At 39.7% G+C, this 25,128-nt stretch overlaps 1 protein-coding gene across 1 annotated transcript in view; it reads left to right on the plus strand.

The window, feature by feature from the left end:
• The window catches only part of si:ch211-204d2.4 (uncharacterized protein LOC100003662 homolog), a 99,905-nt gene that overhangs the window by 23,694 nt on the left and 51,083 nt on the right, over positions 1-25,128 (plus strand). The window contains exons 3-5 of the mRNA XM_039769242.1: positions 5,587-5,643; positions 5,745-5,793; positions 6,363-6,460. Coding sequence (XP_039625176.1) covers positions 5,587-5,643; positions 5,745-5,793; positions 6,363-6,460 — 204 coding nt within the window. The remainder of the gene's footprint in view (positions 1-5,586; positions 5,644-5,744; positions 5,794-6,362; positions 6,461-25,128) is intronic.

A 25,128-nucleotide genomic window follows, 5' to 3' on the forward strand; every position in this document is an offset into this window, starting at 1 on the left:
ATGCAGTCTGGAGAAACAAAGCAGCTGGGTTCCGGGTGGTGGAAGAGTTCTCCTGCATTTTCTTGTATCATTTTAGTATTGGTACTGAGGTATGAGAGCTGGTATTGGTACCAAAGTCAAAATTTTAGTATCAATTCAACACTAGTTTGTACTGATTAAATGTTACTGAAAAAGGGTGGTTCCCATGCTGACTGCACAGGGTTAAGTACAGTACATTAAACAAGCTGGTGTGTACTCTTTGCTGGACTTTTGTTTAGTTTCTTTTTCTTTTGATCTCCACGTTTCTCATATTTCTATCCATCAGAAAATTCATTATTTATTTTCTAGGGGCTGACTGGTCATGCCACTATCACCCATGGAGCATAGGTTAATTGGAAGCATGGGAAACTTTACAGCATTAGTGAAAAAGTGTTGACAGTTTATTGATGTAAGATTTATTGATTTATCACATACTTGAGGACATCAGGGCAATTAAAACTGAAGCCAGGAAGCACTTCTCAAGCAGAGCAGACTGCTTGGGGACCTAATCCAGCTCTTCAAAATACTCAAAGGCATTGATAAATTAGATCCAGCAACATTCTTTCAGCTTAAGGATGAATCACATACTCAAGGACATCAGTGGAAATTAGGAACAAACGTTCAAGACATGTAGTTGAAGCAGAAAGCTTGACAACCTTTAAGAAGAATCTGGATGAATAATTCAGATAGCTTAGCCATTAGCTAAACAAATGGGCTTGATGGACTGAACAGTCTCCTCTTTTTTCTTAAATTATTTAAGTTCTTATGTTAATAATAATAATTCTTTACATTTATATAACACTTTTCCTACTACATGAAGTACTTTACGTAAAGAGTGAGGAGTCACTTCAACCACCACTAATGTGCAGCATCCACCTGAATGATGCAACGACAGCCATTTTGTGCCAGTACACTCTCCACACATTAGCTGTTAGGTGGTTACCCTCTGCTGGCCTCACTAACATGTTTTCCAGCAGCAACTTAAGCCTTTCCTGGTTGGTCTCCCATCCAAGTAATGGCCAGGTCCCAACATTCTTAGCTTCAGGTTCTTATGTTGCTGATGTAGTCTGGTGCAAGGCTAAGTTAAAGCTTTTTAAGGTAGCAACAGGATTTTTGTATTTAATCCCACAAGACACAGCGAAATAGTGAAGACTAAGCAGGGGCAGGTATTATATGCTCTCCGATCACTGCACAAATAAATCATATGTAATAGGGAGGGTTGGTTTATTTGAGATAGCCAGACTTTTTTGATAAAAAAGAGTTTTTGACTAAGATCCTATTTAATTACATATATTTTAGAATGTGATATGCATGGTATTTCAAACAACGTTGGATTAAATGTGTATTGAACACTTCTCAGCAAGACATATTGTACTGTACGTTTACATGGTGGTAAATTAAGGGCTTGGGTGATCAAGATGACACACAATATGGAGTGCCTAAGAAGACAGGGGAGGGGAGCAGCTGTAGAGACAAATGAACAGACATCTTAATTAAGTGCAGAAACAGGACCACTATTCATTGATTCTACTAAGTGGAACATTAGCAGCATATATAAAACTAAAAGATGGGAATAACAACTTTGCCATATGAAGCAGGACCTTCATTTCATTTCTAGATGAAGAAGGGGAATTTCTACCCATTTATCAACAAGGAAGGGGATTGTTGTAGGCTGTGGGGGGGGGGGCATTTTATATACAATGATATAATCATCATGGAGAACCTATTTGTCTTACTATTTGCACGTACTAGATTTATTCATTGACATTTTCTGTTTGGTAATGAAAAAATAAGTGTAGTTTAAAATCAATAATAGCCAAATAAAAACCAAAAAAATAATTTATCAGTGTCACAGTGAATTATTCTGGATTCTTTCATTTACAGCATCCAGTTTTCAAAAACTCTTTAGACTTTCTGCCAACACACACTTTTAAGATCAAGTTTGTCATAAAGTCACTTTGCCAGTTATATGGCATGTTTTTGAGATACAGTATACTGTATGCTTGTATTAGTAAATGATATACATATTAGCAGGCTAATTTACCGAAGATTTACTAACATTTACTGAAGACTTAATATTTAGTACAACTGATTACATTTTTAAATATCACAAACTAATGACTCTTTAATTGTCTACATCAGTGTTTCCCAAACTGGGGGAACCCCTGTGGCTGCAGGTTTTTGTTCCAACCAGCTTATGTTTTTAATTGAACTCCTGGGCTAATTAAGCGAACTGATATTTCCCAAGTTCTGTGTTTAGGGAACAACATAAAAATTAGAAAACTAAGTTTGCTAAAAAACAAAAATATTAAAATGTACCAAGCAGTTATATAGGAATAATGTATTTTTTTTTTAAAAAAGTATTTTCATCTTGATTTTCATCCTTCTTTTCAAGGTGTTCTAATTGTTTAATTAATCCATTATTTACTAATTAGTGGGTCTGACTCTAAAGTAGTTGCAGCCTTTGATAATTCAGTGTTGTTTGCCTGGGTGTCTGCTTTGCTCATTTTAAACTGTCATTAATAAGATACGATGAAGGCGGAAAAGCTGCACAGAGAATGGACAAAGTATAATGAAATCAACAAAAGAGAGTTAAGCATTTAAATCTATAGCAAAAGCAGAAATATTTCTAAATGTCTTATAAATGTAAAAATCATGCTGCTGTGCTTTTCTGAATGTCGAATAAAAGAAAAAAAAATACCAGCTAATTAAATGAGCTCAGGTGTTGTAACTGATTAGGACTGTGGTTGGAACAAAAACCTGCAGCCACAGGGGTTCCTAAGGACCGAGTTTGGGAAACACTGGTCTATATCATTCAATCTATTTTTATGTTTGCATTCACTTCAAGGCTAACTTTGTGAAATCAGATTCAATTGAAAATGAATCCACTATTTCACGATTTTAGTAAAAGAAACCATTGTTCTGTTGTGTTCAAGGTACTGCACATAATTGGTCAAACATTTGTTATTGCTTATGCCAGTGGACTCATCTAGAATTAGTCATCAAACTCGATTTACTGCATTAATATCCTTATAATTGAAGATTACATGCCATTTGCTGATCTGCCACTCACATATATACTGTGTTGTTTGCTGTGCTCCACACAGGTAGTGATTATACTGGGATTCAAACCAGTCTCCAGAAGCAAATGTAATACTGCAAGAATGGAATGTACCATCATAAAATTCTTATCTATGTAAACAGAGATGAAAATATAAGTAGATATCCTAAGTCACAGGTGTGTTATGCATATGCATAGTCTCACTTCCCTAATGTCAAACAGCAGAATACAAAAGAAAATAAGTCTGCTTAGACAGAGATTCTAGATCATGTGATTAATGCCTACTTTGCTTATAATCGTATATAAGGAAGAAAAACTATAAAAAATGAAAAAAATACAGTTGGCTGGAAAGTACAGTACTGTACACACAATATAACCAAGAACTTGGAATATTTTACAAGTTTCTCTTAGTGTTTCTGGAATAAATGACATTTACAACAATGTAAGTACATTGTTCTCAGTCAAGTAAAGTCCTCATGGAAAAAAAATATTACCAATGAAAATATTGCAAGAATATTTGCACACTTCAGGCAGTACACTTTGTAAACAACTTTGTTTTGCCTGGTGACATGTGTCCGTAAAGGGCAATGTCATATGTTCAGTACTCACACTTGGCTGATCAAGTCATTTAACCAAATATGGTTCCTACTCCAGGAATATTAAAAAATGTGTTTGTAAAGCACTTTAGCACCAGTACTCATAATAAAGACACTTTAAAAATAAAGCTTCTACCATTTTACTTGGTTGTGTACAACATCTGTATGCTTTTTATATATGACTTTTTTTTGGAAATCATTTAAAACATTACATTAGTGGATGAAGGGTTGGCAGGTAGGAAAAGGTAGCATGGGGCAGGGATGGAGATGATCAGAGGAAATAAAAGTTTGTGATGGCAATACTGACACATGTGATGTCTGTGCAGGAGGAACAGCTCTACCAAGTAGCAGTATGTCTTGTAACTGCACCCAGCACCTCAAGGGCTAAAGTTTATAAACATAGCAATCCATGAGTGAGATGGTTCCTTCTCACAGGATTACAGTATTCTTGAGAACTCTAAAGGGGTGATGACCCAACAGTTTCATGAAATATTTGAGCCATATGTAAAAGACTGAAGTGTGCTGGGCTCAGAAAAGCTAAAAAGGTCTTCCAAGCTGAAAGGGGCAATTGTAACCATATCACAGTTTTTTTTCTGTCTTCGACATCCAGTGTTACTTATTTGTGTTTATTTGATTATGTAATGTGAAATTTAATGTTTTATATAGTGTAAATTTATTTATTGTGCAGTATTTTCATAGTATGTTTTCTTTTTTAATTTTTAGTTACTCGATAGATTATGGCAGAATATTAAAGATGTTCTTTATCAGACATTTAATAGCACTTTGTTAACATGTTAAAATATTTGAAATTCTATTCATTTGTGAAGGCAAGTAAAAGTAATAGCAACAGAAGTAGTGCTGCATGCAATAAGTCTTTGATTTTTAATACATGAAGGCTCAAGGTGTACACTGAGGCCATCAAAGTTTAACCACTACCATCTGAATCAGTTAGTTGTGGTACAGCCACCATAAGAACAAAGAAGAAAGATGCTCACATTAGCTTTGAATGCTGAAAACAAATGCAATGAAAAGACTAAACTTCACCAATAGCTTCTGTTTATCCAGATATCATACGTTCTCAGCTGTTACTAATTTTATGTGGGCGTGAACAGTGCAGGCAAAAACTAAAGGTTGTAAAGGATATTTCATGATAAAGGAAGGGTTTAGAAATGGTTCTGTAAAGGATAGAAGTTAAACACTGCAGCAAATTGAGGAAGCATAAGCAAAGAACTTTGAAAGATGTATTGTGTATGTTAGCAGCCAAGGAGAGAAGGGAAAAGAGGTAATCCAACAGTTGCATTCCAAGGAGGAAAGAATTTGAGATGCCTTGGCCACCTTATTCAGAGCAACATAGGCTAACAAGTGAGAATATGCTTGACAAATTTAGATTGGAGAAATACAATTAAACTAGGTTGACAGTGTATACTAGCAGAGATGGCATGTTTTGTGGGAACTTTACCAATTGCACTTGAGCATGGCTATGTACATTTAAATTCATACCTGCCATCTTCATAAGGCCAAGATGCATACAATTCAGTGTGCTTTTTTTTTAAATAAAGGAGATAAAAGCTCAGGAAATCTACATCCCTTACACCTTTCATTGTTTGTTTTTTTTTTTGCTCTTTTGGTTTTGTTTCTTGTTTGTCTTTAATATTGACTTCTTATTCCTTCATTAGTTTTTTGTAACTAATTTCTTTTGCTATAGAGTTCCAACTTACATATGTCCTGACTACTCATTTTCCTCAGTTCCTAAAAGAATCTTTACCTCACCATAAATTTAGCCATGCTGACCTTTCTCTGCATAAAAACATTGCATGGTTCATGACAGGTGTTTGCTTTGACCATTTGAAGAGTGCAGGTCACACAAGAAAATGGAAATGTAATCATCTCTCTGTCTCCGCTGTGTTTCAGAATCTCCCCAGTGGTACTGAACCTGCAGGATGCCTTCAGCTGACATACATCTCCAAGGTAGGATTTGTTCTGGAGATTTCTATCTCTCCTCCAATCCTAATCCTTGTAAATTCATCGAGTAACAAACCTATACTGACTTCTTATCCTGTTTTCTTTAGGTCAGTGAGGCAACAGCTAAACAGAAGCCAAAGGCAGAATTCTGTTTTGGTGAGTAAATCTGTGTCTGTAACAAGCTCTTGCTCAGCATTTAAACACACATACATACATGTGAGCAGACATCCAAAAATATAAACACTTTTGACAAGAAAGCAAGATGAAAGAAAGAAGCTTGGCCTCATTCTTGCCAAGTATGTGTCCAAAGGAAATGTAATGGAACCACAAAAAGCACCATTAAGGCACCATATTCTTTTGGAATTCCAGTAGGAACTTACATTACTTCCACTTCTGTCAAACAATGCATTATTTTGTATGGCAAAACTTAATTATTAGAAAAGGCAAAGTGCTCATCATTTGAATCATGCTGAGCCTTTGCTTTGAGGAAAAGTGGATATCTTTTCATATTTTGAATAGATTGTTCTTACACTGCACTATGGCTATTTCTGAAAAGCAATATGTCACTGGTTAGTCCAGTACAATTGGGTATGAACTGGCCACCTAATGTTCCAAAGTGCTGAGATAAATGACTTGAGTTTTCATTAATAGTAACAACTAGTACTTTTCTGCATGTTTTTCCAGTGAAACATGTACCTGAATCTCTCTTTTTTTTTTGATAACAGTGATTAATGCTCTGTCCAGAAGGTATTTTCTTCAAGCCAATGACAAAAAGGACCTGCAGGAGTGGGTAGATGCACTGAACCGAGCTACCAAGATTACGGTAATGCTTTAAAGTACTCCTGTGGCAAATATTCTTCATTCAGATTATTTAAACTTGCTAAACTACACTGTGTTATTATAAATTGGGAACAGAGTGATGTCCTCAGTTGTATTTTAACAGGTGTAACATGGAATGGTCTAATTTACATAGATGAACTCTAGTCATCGAGATTGGAAGAAAGCATAATCTTCTGGATTGAATAGTAGTCATTTATATTAGGAATAGTATGACTGACGTGGGTCATTTTACTACTTTGTAATTCAAATTGAATATATTTAAATTTGTTAGACAAAACTATTTACTCTGTGAAGGAAAATAGTGTGTTACTGAGTTGCACTTTATAATTTTAATATTATCAATTCTGTTATTTCCTTTGCTTTAGTGTGATCATTTACACTGGGTGCTTAGTAACATGTTGGTTTACATTTCAGACAATGAGCTGAATGATTCTTTTGATTGAGTTGACGTTTGATCATTCATACTTCGAGGTCAGTGGTCTGTTGAGGTGCGCTCTAGTCATTTAGATGGAAAATATCAAAAGAATTTCTGTTGTATCTATCTATTGCATTGTCTGTTGTCAGAAAATTCAGAATTCACCTGTATATGTGTGGTATGTCATGGAAAGTGACACTCATTTTCTTTCAGTGTAGAGTGATTAGTGTATTTAGTTTGTCACAAACATGAGACAGAGTCATATAAAGGTTTGGGGCAGCCACCCGTTTAATCTGGTTTCCTGGCTGCAAAGTAGCTTTGATAGATACAGCAGTGATGTGCACAAAACCGAGTCCATAACAGAACTGAGGGAATAGGGAAAAGGTGGAGGCTTTTAAAGGGGAAGACAGGAAGTGAAGTCAAAGGGGTCGAGCTTCTGTAGGTCTTCTGTCATTGGTGCAAGGTCGGATGTGACATTACAGGGACTGGAGCCGGCAAGGTCTCCTTCCATTGGCTTAGTCCCAGAAGTGACGTCAAGAGGACCAGGTGGAATCTCCCGTGAATGGTATGCAGGCAAGGGAGAAAAAGAGTCGGTGCACTCTGCCACATCCCGGTATGTCTCGGAACTGTCCTTACTCTAGCCCTTTAGCTGCCTCCCATGCGCACGTGTGTGACAAGTTGCACATAGTGAATGATCTAGATGCAGTGTTTTGTACATCAGACTGTATTATTTTTTCCATTGACTTTAACTTTTTTCTAAAAGTTTAGATTTTGGTTTTGATTGATCTTTGATCTAAATCCCTCTGCCTTACCCAAAATAGAGCACTGTTTTTTTTATTGTTATAATTTTTTTCTATTTTTAGACTGACCTTTACTTGTTCAGCAATGTATTAGTTTCCTCCAATTACAACCTTAAATTGGCCTTTAAAGAGAAATGCATGTGACTCTTGCATCGTGAAGCTGGTGTATGGCCTCCATTCCCACTTGGGCTGAAAGGCCAGTAGAAGGGTACATGAAGGGTGTAAAGAACTAGCATTAGATAGAAACAACAGACCTATGATGTGACAAGATGTAAATGTTGTCTGAGGAACAGAGCACGTTTGGAGTGTTTTAAACACCAATTAAATTATGTTTTTTCCTGAAAATGCAGATCTGCAGTTTGATAATCACTCTCAGACTAGACAGACACTTCAGTTACACATCAGAGCAGAATTTGACCCATACCTCTACCATGAAAGCTCATGTTTTTTTTTTTTACCAATACCTGTGTGGTCTACTGCTTTCACAGGAGAAATTCTTACTTGCATTTGCTAATCAACATGCAACATGTCGCCATTCAGGTACCAGGATTAGGAAGTATAACCACTGTAACTTAAAACGTTAAAAATCTCAGAATATAATTACTTTACCATAGTAAACAGAATTAGTGTTGCTGCTTTACATCTGTTGGTACTTTGGTTCATCTCCCTCATCCCCATGAAACACATAATAGGTTTACTGGTGACTATGAACTGGTATGAACCTGTTTATAACAATTGATAATTACAGGGACTAAAGCTTATTCCACAAGGGCAGGCATGTCAAACATGCGACCCGCATGACAGATCCTAGTTAGCACTGAACTTGTGCAAAATGATTACTATCATTTGTGATAGAATCATTTCTACCTTCTGACAAAAGCGCGTTTTCCCATGGCATTACGGTACCGGAAACGTCATCTGCTAGTACAGCCATGAGCCTTGACCAAAGTTAATGAGCCGCAATGTCACAACTGAAGTGCTAGGCTTCAGCAGCGGGCAGCAGGCGCAGCCTTAGGCATGTGCAAACTGTGTACCTGCACAGGGCCGCCACGCCAATATATATTGAATATAAAACAGAATGAGAAAATAATGAGACAGCTGATAGCCAGGTGGCCAAAAAACATTGTGTTTCTTGTTAATTAGTACGCTGTATTTATTAATGTCGCTAGAGTCGGAGCAGTAAGCTATATGTAGTATTATAACGTTCTGCCGTAATGAGAATATCATGGGCTGCCACTTGGTTTTCAAGTTACGGACACGCGCATATAGCAGTGTGTCATGAACAGTGTCTACAATGGACGTGGCCATCCGCTGTGCATAAGATACCATATTGACTTTGGTGGACGAAGGGGCCACCGATTCTTTCTCTGCCCACGGCCTCCATGAACCTAGAGCCACCCCTGCTAGGTTACACTACTGGCTGGGCTGCTGAGACTGGCCGCTGAGCAGAACTGACCATCACAAGTAGTAATAGCTTGCATATTTTCACATTTTTTTGCTCTAGTTTTATGTAATTTTGTGCTAGTATTGTGATGAACAGTTAGTGCAGACTACAGCTGAAGATCTGAAGTGGACGCGAGAAGTTGGTGAGTTGTTTATTAACATATTTTTGTGATTTTGAGTTTGTAAAATTAGTGTAGGTCAGGTGGCTTTTTGCATATCAGCTTTTTTTAATAATATAAACTTTGAAGTAAACTTAGTAAAGTAAAATTAGATTTTTGGAGGATTTGTTTTCCAACTTGAATTACAGTAGTGTCAGTCTGCTAAACCTACACTGTATTGAAATAAATCTTCAATATGGATCTGTGTGCAAAACTCTTTCTACCACTAACGCTGTTTCGCTTAAATCAAGGTCCATCAAAAAGTGAAGCACATGTACTGTACAAATTCATTATGGACTGCTTTGCGTATTAATCTTAAGTGTAACACTGCAAATATCTACTGAGTTTGTCTCTCTAAATAAGGTGACTTTGTCTAGTTACGTTTATCTGCACCAGCTTACTTCTAATATTTAGGTGGCAGTGTGGCTGGAATTATTATATCTTATCTAAATATCAAAGAATATCCATTGTCCTTCGAGTGTTTAGTTACAAACTCTAAAATAAGTCTTTCCTATCCTACTCGTCATTTTTTATCATACACAATACAAGGGTCTTTTTTAAGTGATCTGACCTGACTATGAACTCAGTTAAGTTCTCTTTCTTAGACAGTCATTCTTGTGGATGATTTAATTTTTACATTGATATTCATACATGTAACCTTACACAAAGTATGTAATTTGTTTATGGGACTGTTCTTGTGTTTTTGTATTATTTATTCTTCAATGGTATTTCTTATTCTAATTCATAATTTTGTGTTTTATATGTGAATCTACCTTTTGGTGCTATAGGAATAAAATGGATTATTTTAATAGTTTAAGAATAAATGGATTGAATTATCAGGGTATCTGAGTATGAAGGCAGCAGTAATAGCTTCTTTTGACCTTTAAAAGGATTCTTTTTCTTCATTTGTCCAGAAGAACACGTTAGCAAAACTCACTAAACATTGAACCTGTTTAATTTAAGTATGTCTTTCCAATTCCAAAACTGCCTTTAAATGTGACTCATCCATAGTCAAACCAGTATTAGTGCTTTCATAACCAAGAAACAAAATGGGTGATTTATGAATCACACGCATTTTCTGTATAGTTTGTTTTTGTTATTAGTATATAATCTAGAAAGAACCACTCAAACATGAGTATCTTTTGAGCTGTTAAAGTATTAAACTATCATCTACATAGACTTACACAAATGTACCCGAAAGGTCTGAGAAGGTATCATTGACAAAACCTTGGAATATTGCTGGTATTAGTTTGTCTATAGGGTATAGCACAATATTTGCAATGTCCTGCTGTTGTAGTAAATGTTGTCTTTCATTTCCTACTTTCTTTAATTTGAATTTAGATAGTAGGCATGCTTTACATCTAACTTGGGGAAAACATCTGATCCTGTATAAAGTTTATAAGAGAAGGAATCAATGTAATGGTAGTTATTTTTAATTATTATTTTGTTAAAATTGCTATAATTAATACATGCTCTTGGTTATTCATCTTTCTTCTTTATAAAAAAAAAAATCAGTTACCTAGAAGACAACTGGATAGTTTAAATTTTTATATTTTCTTTGGTAGATTTTTCCATAGCAATGCTATGTGGCTGGGTTAAAACATAACCTTCCTTTTAGGCAAGACAGCACCGGTAAGCAAATCTATAAAATAGTCATATGTGCCACACAGGGGAACCTTTAGTGTCAACTGCTTACTGGAATTGTCTGAAAATACTCTATGGGCAGTAGCTCTGTGATAAAAAATAACAGGTTCAAAAATAACTCTCTGTTGTAAAATTAGTAAAGTACATATTAATTAGCAAAAATTAGATTGTGTCACTGAAGCCAAGGGTAATTCATGATAAAATGTGATATGTTGCATTCGAAAACACAAAAAAAATTAAACATTCTTTATGCAGAACCTCAATGTGTATAGTTACAAAAGGTGTCTAATATTTTCCAAAAATCTTGTCTACAATATGGCCACCATCAATACAGTAAATACTTAATTTATATTTTATTGAAATTGGAAGTATTTATAATTGCTTAACCAAACAATAACTCTTTTATTTATTCTCACTGATATATTTACACTGTTACCTAAATTGCATTGACTACAAGTTGTGACAATTAAGAGTCCCAAGACATCATAAAGGTTTGGGGCAGCCACCCGTATATTGTTTTTCCCAGCTGCAAAAGAGTTGCAATAAGTAGCACTATGTGCATATAACAGAGTCCAAAACAGAACTGACTATAGTAGCCCAAGATGGAGGCTTTAAAGGCCTGTAGAGGAACTGATGTCATCAAAATGGCTGGAACCAGAAGTGATGTCAGCAAAGCGGCTGGCTTTGGGAGTGATGTCAGCAAAGGGGCCGGCTTTGGTAGTGACGCCAGCAAAAGGGCCAGCTTCGGAGGTGACGTCAGCAAAGGGGCCGGGTCCGGAAGTGATGTCTTCTAAGGTGCCGGAACCTTGCAGAATTTCCTGGGAAAGGTCTGTAGGGAACTGAGAAAGACAGTCAGCGCATTCCCCCGCCCCCTGGTTGGATGTTTTATTACACTTACTCAGACCCTTTAGCTGCCTCCTACTTGCATGTGTGTGACAAGGCCCCCCCCTCAGCCCAGACCCATCAGGTCGACCGTCCTGCACTGAGAGGTCATGGGCATGAGAGAGAGCATCAACGTTGGCACCGAGAGTACCCTCTGCAATGAATTAGCAAAAACTTGTAAGGTTGAAGGTCAAGAAACCACCTAGTGATCCGTGGATTTGACTCCCTCTTAAAGGGCATCCATTGTTAAGGAGCATGATCCATCACCAGAATGAACTCCCGGCCCAAGAGGTAGTACTTCAGCTGTGTAATCGACCATTTAATCGCAAGGGTTTCCCTTTCCACTGCTGCACACCTGGTCTCCCGATCCAACAGTTTCCGGCTCAGGTACATGATGGGGTGTTCAACACCATCAACGCTTTTGCTCAGTTCGGCACCCAGGCCTGTGTCCGAAGCATCTGTCTGGAGAATAAAAGGGAGAGAAAAATGAGGAGCTTTTAATATTGGTGCTGAAGTAAGAACCTGTTTTAAGTCACCGAATGCAACATCCGCCTTGTCAGTCCATACCACATGATTAGGAGCCCTCTTCTTTGTTAGATCAGTCAAGGGCGCCACTCTCTCTGAAAAGCGAGGTACGAACAGGCGGTAGTACCCGGCCAATCCAAAGGCTTGGACTTGCCTCTTGGTTTGAGGACGGGACCATTTTACAATGGCATCTATTTTTGAACACTGTGGTTTCATGATACCTCTACCCACCAGGTAGCCTAAATATTTTGCCTCTTTCAATCCAAAGAAACATTTCTTGGGATTAATATGAAGCCCGCCTTCTTCTAGTGTCCGTCATCCAGATAGGCAGCAGTATACGCATTTTGGGGTTGGAGCATTTTGTCCACCAGACGCTGGAAAGTCACAGGAGCCTTGTGTAACCTGAATGGAAGAACACGATACTGCCAGTGTCCGCTAGGAGTGCTAAACGCTGTCTTGACCTTCGAATGATCGGTTAAAGAAATCTGCCGGTACCCCTTTGTCATGTCAAGCGTGGTCAAAAATTCTGCTTGTTCAAGCCTCTCGAGGAGGTCCACGCAAGGCATGGGATAAGCATCAAAAAGGGAGACCTGGTTAACCCGATGGAAGTCATTACAAAACCTCCAACTGCGTCAGGCTTACCAACCAAGAAAATTGGACTGGACCAGGGACTATAACTTTCCTCAATCACTCCTAGCTCCAGCATCCGTTTGATTTCCAGCTCCACTTCTGCTCTCTTTGCCTCAGTAAGTCTATAGGGGTGCTCTTGGACTATAACCCCCAGTTCAGTCACTATGTCATGCGCAATCAGAGAGGTCCTCCCGAGTTTTTCGCTCACCACCTTTAGAGATGGACAGGATAGCTGACTCCAGCTCCCGTCTTTGTCTATAAGTTAATTCCTAGCCGAAATTAAGGGTGTCTATGTGAGCAAAGAATGAGCAGGGCTGAGCGGAGGAGGGATCTGGCTCCCACTCCTTCCAGGGCTTCAGCAAGTTCACATGATAAACCCGCTTGCATGGCCTACGATTGAGTTGTTTCACCAAATAGTCGACCAATCCTTTTCTCTCCTTAATTTCATAAGGGCCTTGCCAATGGGCGAGCAATTTAGAATTGGAGGTGGGGACTAATACCATAACATTAAATCCCGGATGGAATTCTCGGAGTGTCGTGCCACGGTCATAATAACGGGGCTGTGCTGCTTGTGCCTCTTCCATATGACTTTTTAGAATAGGTTGGATTTTCCTGAATCTATCACGTAATTGTGCGATATATTCCAAAATATTCGTAGAGGGAAGAGCCTTCCCAACCTTCTTTCAAAATATCCAATATACCTCAGGGTTGTCGTCCGTATAACAATTCAAAAGGTGAGAACCCCGCAGAGGCTTGTGGGACTTCCCGATAGGCAAAGAGAATGAGGGGGAGGAGTTGATCGCAATTCCTTCCATCCCCACTGACCACCTTGTAAAGCATCTGTTTGAGAGTTTAATTAAACCTCTCCACTAGACCGTCGGTTTGAGGATGATACACTGCGGTCTTTAAGTGCTTTATTTTCAGTAACTTGGCCAATTCTCTGAACGTCTCTGAGGTAAAAGGCGTTCCTTGGTCCATTTGGACTTCTTTAGGAATGGCGACACGTGCAAATACTCCTATTAGTTCCCGTGCGATTGCTTTAGATGTAGCCAAGCGCAAGGGAACAGCTTCCGGATATCGGGTCGCATAATCCACAAAGACTAATATACCGTATTTACTTGTGTACCACACACCGTCGTGTAAGACGCGCACCCTAATTTTTACAAAGAAAATCATGAAAATCGTTTTTCCCCGTGTACGACGCACGTTGTGGTTGTATAGGAAGCGTTTAGAGAGTGCGCGAGCAAGCGAGAGAGAGAGCGTAAGTGTGCGTGCGAGAGAGAGAGTGCGTGAGCTAGCGAGAGAGAGCGTTTGCGCGTGCAAGCGAGGGTGAGAGCACAAGCGAGAGAGAGAGAGAGAGAGCGAGAGTGCGTGAGCAAGCGAGTGAGAGGGAGAGAGCGCAAGTACGCGAGCGAGAGAGAGCGCGAGCAAGCAAGCGAGAGTGCGTGTGCAAGCGAGCGAGAGAGAGTGCGCGAGCAAGAAAGCGAGCCCAAGCAGTTTCCTCATGTATGACGCGCAGTTTTGTGGTGTATGACGCGCACCTGATTTTCTAATGCTAATTGTCGGGAAAAAATGTGTGCGTGGTACACGTGTAAATACGGTATATTTATGTCCTCGGGCTGAAGGCTCTAAGGGTCCTACAATATTGACCACGATTCATTCAAAGGGGACATCAACTAAGGGAAGGGGAATGAGAGGAGCACAGTCCCTCCTAGGAATTTGCCGTAATTGACATTCTAGACAAGAAATACAAAAATGGCGAACCTCCTCGTTAATTCCCTGCCAATAAAGCTTAATCCGCTCTAAAGTTTTTTCGGAGCCTAAATGGCCTCCAAGGAGGTGGGTGTGAGCTAATTCACAAACAAAAGGTCTGTAGGGAACTGAAAAAGACAGTCAGCGCACTCTGCCGCCCCTTGATCGGATGTTTTATTATACTTACTCAGACCCTTTAGCTGCCTTCTACTCGCACGTGTGTGATAAAGTGTACCTGTAAAAAAATTTTTATGCATTACTACTGTGTCCGTCACCTCCACAACAAAAGTTTAAAATTTGTAGTGTTCTCCTCTTACTTTCCTGAAAATGAGCCTCCATTTGCATTGGGATATGGACATCCTTAACTGCCTGATCCATTTTATGTGTAAAAGATTTTACATCTTAATGCCCAGCTTTAATTCTATTGTAATAACCTCCTCTAAACAATTACTAATATAATCACCATGCATCTTATCCTTTAACTCCAGTGAGTGGCCATTACAGGACTCAGAAATTATATATCATTCATCTGAACCCATTGCAGAAGCCATATTTTCACCCATAAGTTTATTTCCTTGGTGGCAATTTAACTGATGATTAGTGGCAACTCCTCAGTTTTCAGGATGATCAAAGATTACTATAAATTCCTTGACAGATTTTTTTTTTTTTACAGCAGGTGGCCATTCTGGGGGTAGCTTAACGGACAATGAAAGAATAAAAGCTGTCTTTGATCATTTTGATCAGATGACTGGTTTCATAGTTGGGAGTTTGATTGTCAAACAACAGTCTATACTATTTAAGTAAACCTCAACAGCTACTTGGTGTTGGATGAGGAATGGTTAGATTGCAATATGGAACAGCTGCCTGCAGCACAGGAGCTGAGACCAGCCTAGTCTGTAAATTATTAAATTGTATAAACAGCTGCTATACAGAAGCAGTGAGCTCATTTAGTTGCTTCTGCTGAACCTTGAGATCTTTTTTCAGCTGCTTGACCTCAGAAAAAAAAACCATTTTCATCTTGTGGTTACTTATATTTGCTCTGTTCCAAGATTTCATAGTGGCCAGTCAGAAACATAAAATCTCAAATTAGGCATCAAGGACTGGAATTAGACAGTATTAGTCTGACTAGAAGACATAACTCAGAGAATAAGACTGATCACAAAAAACTAAAAAAAGTATAGAATTAATAAATCTAATTCAAAAAATGAAACTAGCATTAGCTCCTAATCATAAGTAATGAAACATTTCCCTAACTGTAACTTTTCTTTAGCAGTCCTCAGTGTGTTTGATTTGTTTTTCTCCAAAAGCTTGGAAACCCAGTGAAGCACATTGCCATCTAAATAGATCTGATGTGATTACATCATATAAAATGGCTGCAGTTGTGAAACCAAATTCCAAGATGGCTATGAAATGATGTAATTAAAGAAACTGTAAAAATAGTAATCTTAAATGCTAATGAAATTAATCAAAATTGCAAAAAATAACTAGTAATTAAACTATACAGTCTAAGTCACTACCTGAAATTTAAAGGAAAAAATGGACAGAGCCATGTTCTTGTGACCAGATATTCTAGTTGGAATTAGGCTGATATAAGCTACAGGATGTCTGTTTCTTTTTGTAAAGTAGTGGCAGGGCTTTACTTAGTGGCATACATTGAGAACTAAGATATACTGAATGATTACTGGAGCTCTCTAATTTTAAACCTGCATCTTGATTTTACATTTTTGCCAGCGCTGCAGTGGGGTTTACAGTTTGTTTGCATATTCACATGATGCTCAGATCTGCCAGCTGCCTTTCATATGATTTAAATCACATGCTGCATTTTTCCTGCTTTTCAGTTAGATAAATGACCCCAGGGATGAGATTTTTATTATTTTAATAATTGTATTGTAAGACGAGTTCACACAAGAAGTGGTTGCCTTCATGGATTTTGAACAACAGTCAGTAATGTAATATTGGAATGTGTCAAGAGACAGGGAAAGGCTGACAAAGGTGCCCCCCAGCAGTATAGACATATAATATTAGCATGAAATGAGCAATCAGTGGTACTGTACGTCTGTCCAAAAATTGTGCAGCAGTCAAAACAGAAATTATGCATGTAAGCACCAAAAACAAAATGTATAACAAGAGATAAAAAAGACAGCTATCTAGCATTATACTATTTATTGCAATCTGTGTCATAAGATCGCGGTGCTTTAGAACTGACCCTGTACCAAAAATTCATCAGCAATGTCCTGCAAAGGGTTTTGCATAAATGGTATAAAATATACAAGGCATGGTGGGAACTAACACGATACAAATAAAAATTAAAAAAAGTAACAAAAGTCTATTGTATAACACTCCGGGCTTTCCTATTCTTGCATGGGCTATCTATCCAAGTGTATCTCTAAAACATTCCTTATTATCTCCCATTCTTCCTCTCCCTCAATACACTGGTCGCCTGTCGCTCTTCCCCAGAAAAGCCTTTGTATCTTCTCTTCCACCTTTAAGGTCATCTGCATGAGGAGGTGGTGCCCTTATAAGGCAAGTCATGGGAGTACATCTGATGTTACTTTAGCCTGCCAGGACACACTTTCTAGGTCAGTTCTTCTTTCATAGAGCTACTAAAAATATTATAATTAATAATATCCTCTGAGTAAACCACTGCAGCAGAATAACAATGCTGAGAGATTATTTTTCTTTTATAGTGCTCCCCTGGCCAAGGACATCTTAGCATGGTGTGCCAGCCTGTTAGTGATATCTCATCCAGGACATGTACTGCCTTATAGTTTCGACCACCACCCTGCTCTCCTGTTATACCTGAAACTTTTTACTGCTGGATGTATACTGAGAAATAAAGCAAATATGGAATTTGCAAGAATTTCACTTTGTGCCACCCACATAGTATGAAACCTTTGCAATTTAAGCCATCCTTCTAGATTTACTGTGCATTTAGTAATAGTGACGAAGGGCCAACATTGTGTTTCTACTTTTCTTTATTTTTTCTTTTGCTAATAAATGCTGATGCACATAGTATGAAACCTTTGCAATTTAAGCCATCCTGCTAGATTTACTATGCATTGAGTAATAATGATGAAGGGCCAACATTGTGTTTCTACTTTTCATTTTTTCTTTTGCTGATAAATGCTGACACGTTCATGCTATTAGCATATGCACTAGGTAAATAAGCAACCTACCAAATTATTAGCAAAATATTATTTTCACGATACTCAAAAAGATTTAGGTCATATTGCAGTATATCTGTTTGCATGTTAGCATTACTGAGGCATTAAGCAGCATCCAACTGACGATAACATCTACATCTACAATGTGACAGAAAAAATTCCCAACCAAAGTCAATTGGGGAAATGCTGTCCCCATTTTCACCTCTCCTTTAAACTCTTCCATACTAGGAACATTGAACAGCAAATAATAATAAATACTTTTTGGCTCTCCGGTGAGCTGGCATCCTGCCTGGGGTTTGTTCCTGCCTTTCACCCTGTGCTGGCTGGGATTGCCTCCAGCAGACCCCCATGTTAGGATATAGCAGGTTGGAGAATGACTGACTGACTGACTTTTTGGCTAAGCAAGGAATCTGTCAAAAGCTACAAACTGCCATTTTATCTACAGTATTTATAGAAACCCAAATCAGGCTATAGGTGTACATTTTCTATCCTTTTTTGTCACTGATATTAAATGTTGCCAAGTTTCTAATTTTAACAATTTAGCCTTCTCCAACAGACACTTTTTTGATGTTTCTTCACACTTATGGCACAGGTTTTTTTTGATTGCAAAACTTTCAACCATATTTGTGGCTGTTACACATTTGTTCTCGGGTTTGACTTTAGTTTGTTTTCATTAAAAGCTTTTTTCTTACTTCTGAAGATATAGACTGAGTGTGATGTGTTATGCTTACTCCCTTCTCAGGACTAGTTCTTCATGAATTACCATAGTCATGGCTGGCTTTAGCTTGTAAAATAGGTTTGATTGTTTTAGTGACAAGGCTGTTGAATATATCATACTTCTTTGCAGTATTTTCTTTTGTGTCAACTTGCCACTTTCTTTATCACTTATTTGTCAAAGCTCTTTGATTTTCGTACTTGCATTCTTTTCTTACTATATCTGCAGTGACTTGATATTCATTTTTTAACTGAGGCCATTTTCCAGAATCTTGGTAGTCTAATTGCTTCTGTTTGATTATACAGTCAGAAATACAACAATTTTTTTTGTGTTTCACAGTGTTGTGTTGTTTTGTGTTTCACATAAAACTCATTTAGATTTGCCACAGTAGAGGAAATTCATGTGATATTAACATTCTTTTAGTCATTTTGGAAAACATCCTTATTTGAATATTGCCAACATTTTAACACTATCAAGCTGAGGTAGATTTATACATTTTTAATACGAAGCCCTAACTGAAAGATTCTTAAGTGTAGACTCAGATGAGAATGAAACATAAAAGTAATGTGTAGAGGTTTGCTAGTGTTTCAGTCACATCCAAACTGGAGTCCAAATTGCAGAGAAGAGTTAGGTGAGGGTAACATAACAGCTTTTCTGAAAGGTAGAGAGGCAAATTTTTAATTTGAAAACTAAAATAATAGCATCAAAATGTTCAAGATTCTGGAAACTTTTAAATGTTTTATGAATAAAAAAAAACATTTGTATACAAGGAATTCTTGTGTTGTGCACTCATTAATCAAAATCAGTGTAGCCTTCCAGAAGGTTCAGGATGTGACCATCAGGGTTTAATGGGATGCAGGTTGAGATCAAAGGATAAAGTAAATATTAGTCTCATTTTATTTGCTATGCAACTTTTTCTGGAGAGACCTATAGTGATAACACATTTAATAGGGCTGCAGTTGTCTATGCTACTTAGAGGCATTCCTGAAGGGACCCCAGTCCAACTAAAATATGCATTCCTTTCAATATTACCTTTGTGACTGCTCCCTTCTTACCAAATAAACTTCTAGTGGGATATTTCTATTTGATATCCCCACTGGATATGCACCGCATAATGACCTGGCTTCTATTAATCTAGAGTAGATGCTTCTATATTTCAAGATCTTCCCAGACTGCCCTGTTGCCCTGTAGAAGGGCTCATTTTTGATCAATTGATATATACTTCACATTGATGTAATTTTTTGATCACCAAAGAGGAATCTACCCCATAAACCAAAATTTGGTAGAACATAAAAGCATAGTGCAAAACAGTAAACTATTGTAAGATTTAGAACTAAACAAACAAAGTAATAATAAAGGTATTATAATATAGAAGACCAGTAATGGCACACTGCACAATAACGTGTAGTGAATACACTTGACTTATAGTTTTCTTACACACACAAATGCACAAATGCATTCGTTTGTTCAGAGGTTTATCCGCTTGCTGCTTCCTGAGCAGCTCTTCTTTTCTCCACCCTAGCGGCCCACTTCTTCTCTTCTTTCGTCGGCATCTATTTGCGTTAAACTGATTAAATCAGTGTTTGTGTTGCAGTTACTTAGTACGTGTTCTTGAATTTTTTCACTTAAGCTGGCAAGTCTTCAATCTGCCACAAGAATGATTTAAGATATGAAGAGGTAGGGGAAGTGACGGTGAAGGTGGTTGGGGTGAGAATGGCGCCTGTACGCATGAGCCACACAACCGCCCTGCTGGCCATTGCCGAGAGTTGATTGTACAATAAAATAAAATAAAAATAAAAAGAGGAATAACCTTGGAGGTCAATCATTACCCCGAAAGCGGATAGTAGATGTCACGTAGTATATGTGTTACAAATTTCAGTTCAGTAGATCAAATGGTTTGCGACCTACAGGTGATTTAAAATCCTACACAGAAAAACGAACAGCCACGGTAACGTATTATATATAAAGATATTTACCCTATCCAATGTACCTGTTACAAGTATTGCTAAGGTAAGGTTGGGTATGATGGTTCTACACAACAGAAGATGGTTTGGCAATTTATGTACTACTAGTACTACTACTACTATTTACTGATCATCTAAATGATGATAGCAACATAACTGAATAAATATAGATTACACTTTACTCTTGTCATCCAAGATAATACCAGCAGTTCTGTTACTGTTGTAACTGTTGTAACAGTTGGTCAGAGCAACTGTCCCCTCTACCCTGTCCCATGAACAAACCTCACTTGTGACAACTGCTACCTTCCCCCTGTCCTGAAGAATGTCGGTCATGCTTTTTTAGTAGAGTACTATGACTGTAAATTTGGAGATGCTGACTCTTGCCCTTGCCTCTTTACACTCTACTCTGCATTGGAGATCACAGTCAGATGAGACCAACTTAAAACATTAGCTATAATAAACACAAGAAATAGCCCTCAGTACTCCAAGATGTATAGTAGGCATTCGTCCATCTCGAAAGATGATGTTTGCGCTCTGGAATGATCTTCATTTGTGTTTTTGGGGGCAGCGTCTGGAGTGACTCAGCAGTCCGATCCTAGATCGACAGTCTCTTCTACAGTGGCTGCAGGTGAAGCTGGATGGGGGGCCCGAGTCCTGTTTCTGCTGTCTCATTTTTCTCCTTTGCCTTCTGGTTTCCATCTGTTGACTGCGATGTTGCTCACCCCTCTTGATGCCTTCATGGACAGTCTGGCGCCAGGCGTTCCGGTCATCAGCAAGCTGTTCCCAACTGTCAGGGTCGATGCCAGTCAGCTTGAGATCGCGTTTACAGACATCTTTGAAGCGAAGATGTGGGCGACCAATGGGGCGGTGTCCTGCGGCCAATTCACCATACAGAATGTCTTTGGGTATGCGTCCATCTTGCATTCTATGCACGTGGCCCAGCCAACGTAAGCGTCTTTGGCATAGAAGGAGGTGTATGCTCAGTGAGCTGGCTTGATCAAGCACGGCAGTGTTGGTGACTTTGTCTTGCCACGTGATGTTAAGGATGCGTCGGAGGCAGCGAAGATGGAAGCTCGAGGCGGTCTTCCTGCCGGGCGTAGGTGGTCCAGGCCTCACTGCCATACAACAGAGTGCTGAGAACGCATGCATGATATACCTTAAGTTTGGTATTCTGTGTTAGATGGTTATTGGACCACACACGCTTGCTCAGCCTGGCCATGACGCTGGCTGCTTTGGCGAGCCTCTTGTTAATCTCGTTGTCGAGAGACAAGTTGCTGGTAATAGTGGAGCCCAGGTATATGTATTTATCGGTGGTCTCCAGCACTTCATTGTCGATGGTGATAGAGGGTGGAGCAGAGATGTCTTGACCCATGACGTTGGTCTTCTTGATGCTGATTGTCAATCCGAATTCCCTGCATGCCTGGGCAAAGCGGTCCATTAGCTGCTGGAGGTGTTCCTCTGTATGTGACATTAGGGCAGCGTCATCAGCAAACAGCATGTCCCTGACAAGGACAGTGCGAATCTTGGTCTTTGCTCTTAGCCGGGCCATATTCAGCAGCTTTCCGTCACTCCTAGTGTGTAGGGAAACACCTCGGCAGAGCCCTTGAAAGCAAAGTTTAGCAGCATTGAGAAGAAAATGTTGAATAAAGTAGGTGCTAGGACACAGCCCTGCTTGACGCCACTTTTGATTGTGAAGGGTTCTGAACTGTCCCGTCGTAACTGACCACTCCCTGCGTGTTGTCGTGGAAAGAGGTTATAATGCTGAGCAGCTGAGGTGGACAACCGATCTTCTTTAGTAACCGAAACAGGCCGCTCCTGCTTACAAGGTCGAACGCTTTAGTCAGATCTATGAAGGCGATGAATAATGGCATCTGCTGTTCTCTGCACTTCTCTTGAAGCTGGCGTACTGAGAAGATCATGTCAACTGTGGATCTTTCTGGCCTAAAGCTGCATTGTGACTCGGGATACACACGATTCGCGAGGATCTGAAGGCGTTCCAAAATCACGCGGGCAAAGGCTTTGCCCACCGTGCTCAGCAGTGAAATACCCCTGTAGTTGTTGCAGTCGCTGCGGTCTCCCTTGTTCTTGTACAGAGTGACAATCTTGGCGTTGCATGTCCTGTGGAACTTTGCCTTCCCTCCAACACATACAGAGGAGCTCATGGAGTGGTCTGAGAAGAGCTGGTTTTCCGCATTTGATAATCTCTGTCGGAATACCATCATCACCCGGTGATTTTCCGCTTTTCAAGCAATCAATGGCTTTGCTGAGTTCATCCATGGTAGGTTCGGTGTCCAGCTCCTGCAGAACTGACAAGTCTTCTATGGCGTCCATCGCTGTCTGAGTGACAGAGTTTTCTTTGGAGTACAGTTCCAGGTAGTGCTCCACCCACCTTCCCATTTGTTTGTCTTTGTCTGTGATGGTCTCGCCTGATTTGGACTTTAAGGGTGCAGTCTTCTTTATTGGTTTGCCTGTTGCTTGCTTGATGCCCTCGTACATGTTTCTTGTGTCGCCAGTGTCTGACGCTTGCTGAATGCTGCTTGCCAGCTGGAGCCAATAGTCGTTTGCGCAGCGACGAGCAGTCTGTTGGGCTTTTCTTCGGGCAGCCTTCAAGTCTTGGAGGTTGTACTGACTTGGGTCGTGTTTATAGTTGATCAGTGCCCTTCTCTTAGCGCCAATGACGGGCTCGAGCTCTGCAGCATTGGCCTCGAACCAGTCAGTGTTCTTGTGCTCCTTTTTGCCATACGTCAGGATGGCAGCTCTGTAGATGGTGTTCCGGAGTAAGTTCCATCTGTCCTCTGCATTTGGCTCTTGGTCACAATTCTGCAGTTCCCCCAGTTGTTCTATAAATTCCTTGTTCTTGATTAGGTCGGTGGTCCGGCAGGTGTTGATTTTGGCTGACATTTCTTTTTGGAGAGGTGGAGCCTCTTGGGGCGTAACTTAATCCTTGAGGCAACGAGGGAGTGATCTGTATCGCAATCAGCGCTATGGTAAGCTCTGGTGTTGTGGATGCTGTTCAGAAATTTGCGCCTGGTGATGATCAAGTCCAGCTGATGCCAATGTTTTGATCTTGGGTGTCTCCATGATGTCTTGTGACATGCCTTGTTCTGGAAGTAGGTGTTTGTCACACATAGGCTGTGATAGCAGCAGAGTTCGAGTAATCTCTGGCCATTTTCGTTCATTTTCCCTATGCCATGGTGACCTAGCACACTTGGCCAGGATTCGTGGTCAGAGCCGACCCGGGCATTGAAATCTCCCAAAAGGTAGAGGTGTTCTGAAGAAGGGACTGCGGCAACAGCACTGTTTAATAGCTCATAGAACTGATCTTTAGTTTCGGTGCTGGCTTGCATGGTTGGTGCATAGGCATTGATCAGATTTACGTAGCCTGTACTTGTGAGAAGGCAAGTGTCATTATCCTTTCTGTGCCCGGTTTGCATGGCTCAATCATATCTAATAGAGAGTTGTTTATTGCAAAGCCCACACCATGTTCTCTGACTTCGTCATCTTTCTTTCCCTGCCAGAAGAATGTGTATTCTTTCTCCTTTATGCTTCCAGAGTCCGGCAGTCGTGTTTCCTGGAGGGCTGCGATGTCAATATGCAGCCTTGCCAGCTCATTATTGATGACTGCTGTTTTGCGAGCATCACTTATGTCCTGTACACTATCAGACAGGCCTGGTGTCATTGTTCTTACGTTCCAAGTTCCAATTCTCAAGTGTCGTTCTTTCTGTTTGTAGTTTGATTTTGTTTTTATTGTTTGGCTTGGTGCTTACTTTACAGTCTGCTTGTCGGCCATATTAATGTCCTGAGCCCTACGCACCCAGTAGGGCAGACAGACTGTGACGAGACAACACCTTATTGACTGGGGGCTGCCCAGTTTGAGGCGGGCGGTAGCTGTCCAATGAGATATGGTAGTCTCTCCCACCGACGAAGGCAACCCCTGGCGCCAGCTCTACGTCAATCGAGCAGGTGGCTTATAACCGGTAGACTGCTGCCTTCCGTGTTTTGTCGACGCTGAATAGCGAAGCTGGAGTGTCCTCTCCAGGGCGCAAGCCTGGGCAGCATGTTGAGGAGAGACTGATGTTGCCCATGTACCAGTTCCCCTCTCTCCACACATCAGATGTTTACAAGGGAAAGGCATAGCCTATACATCTTGGCATCCAAGGTATCGCAGGAGTTGCCAGAAAGCTATGAGACAAGCAGATAGCAAACTGCCTTAGGGACTCCGACTCCTGATTTGTCTTCGGGGTTTACTCCCCTAGCCTTCCCCGTAAATGGGTCTAGCCACAAGGCAGTGGAGGTTTGGGATCAGAGTTTTCCTTCTCCTAGATGAGTAGCCTTACAAGGCTAACGAGCCCCATCTGCCCGAAAGTTAGGATATAACTCCAAGATGTATAATAATAATAATAATGTTATTATTATTATTCAGCAGATGCTTTTACCAAAAACAGCTCAAAAAATGAAGGTACGTTCAGTATATGGAATTGTTTGGCAGTAGTGGAAGTTAGCTTGTAATTGAGAGTAACATTTTTAAGTTGAGTACATAACATTTAGCAATATAGTTA

Source organism: Polypterus senegalus, chromosome 11, assembly GCF_016835505.1.
Source record: "Polypterus senegalus isolate Bchr_013 chromosome 11, ASM1683550v1, whole genome shotgun sequence".
NCBI lineage: Eukaryota > Metazoa > Chordata > Cladistia > Polypteriformes > Polypteridae > Polypterus > Polypterus senegalus.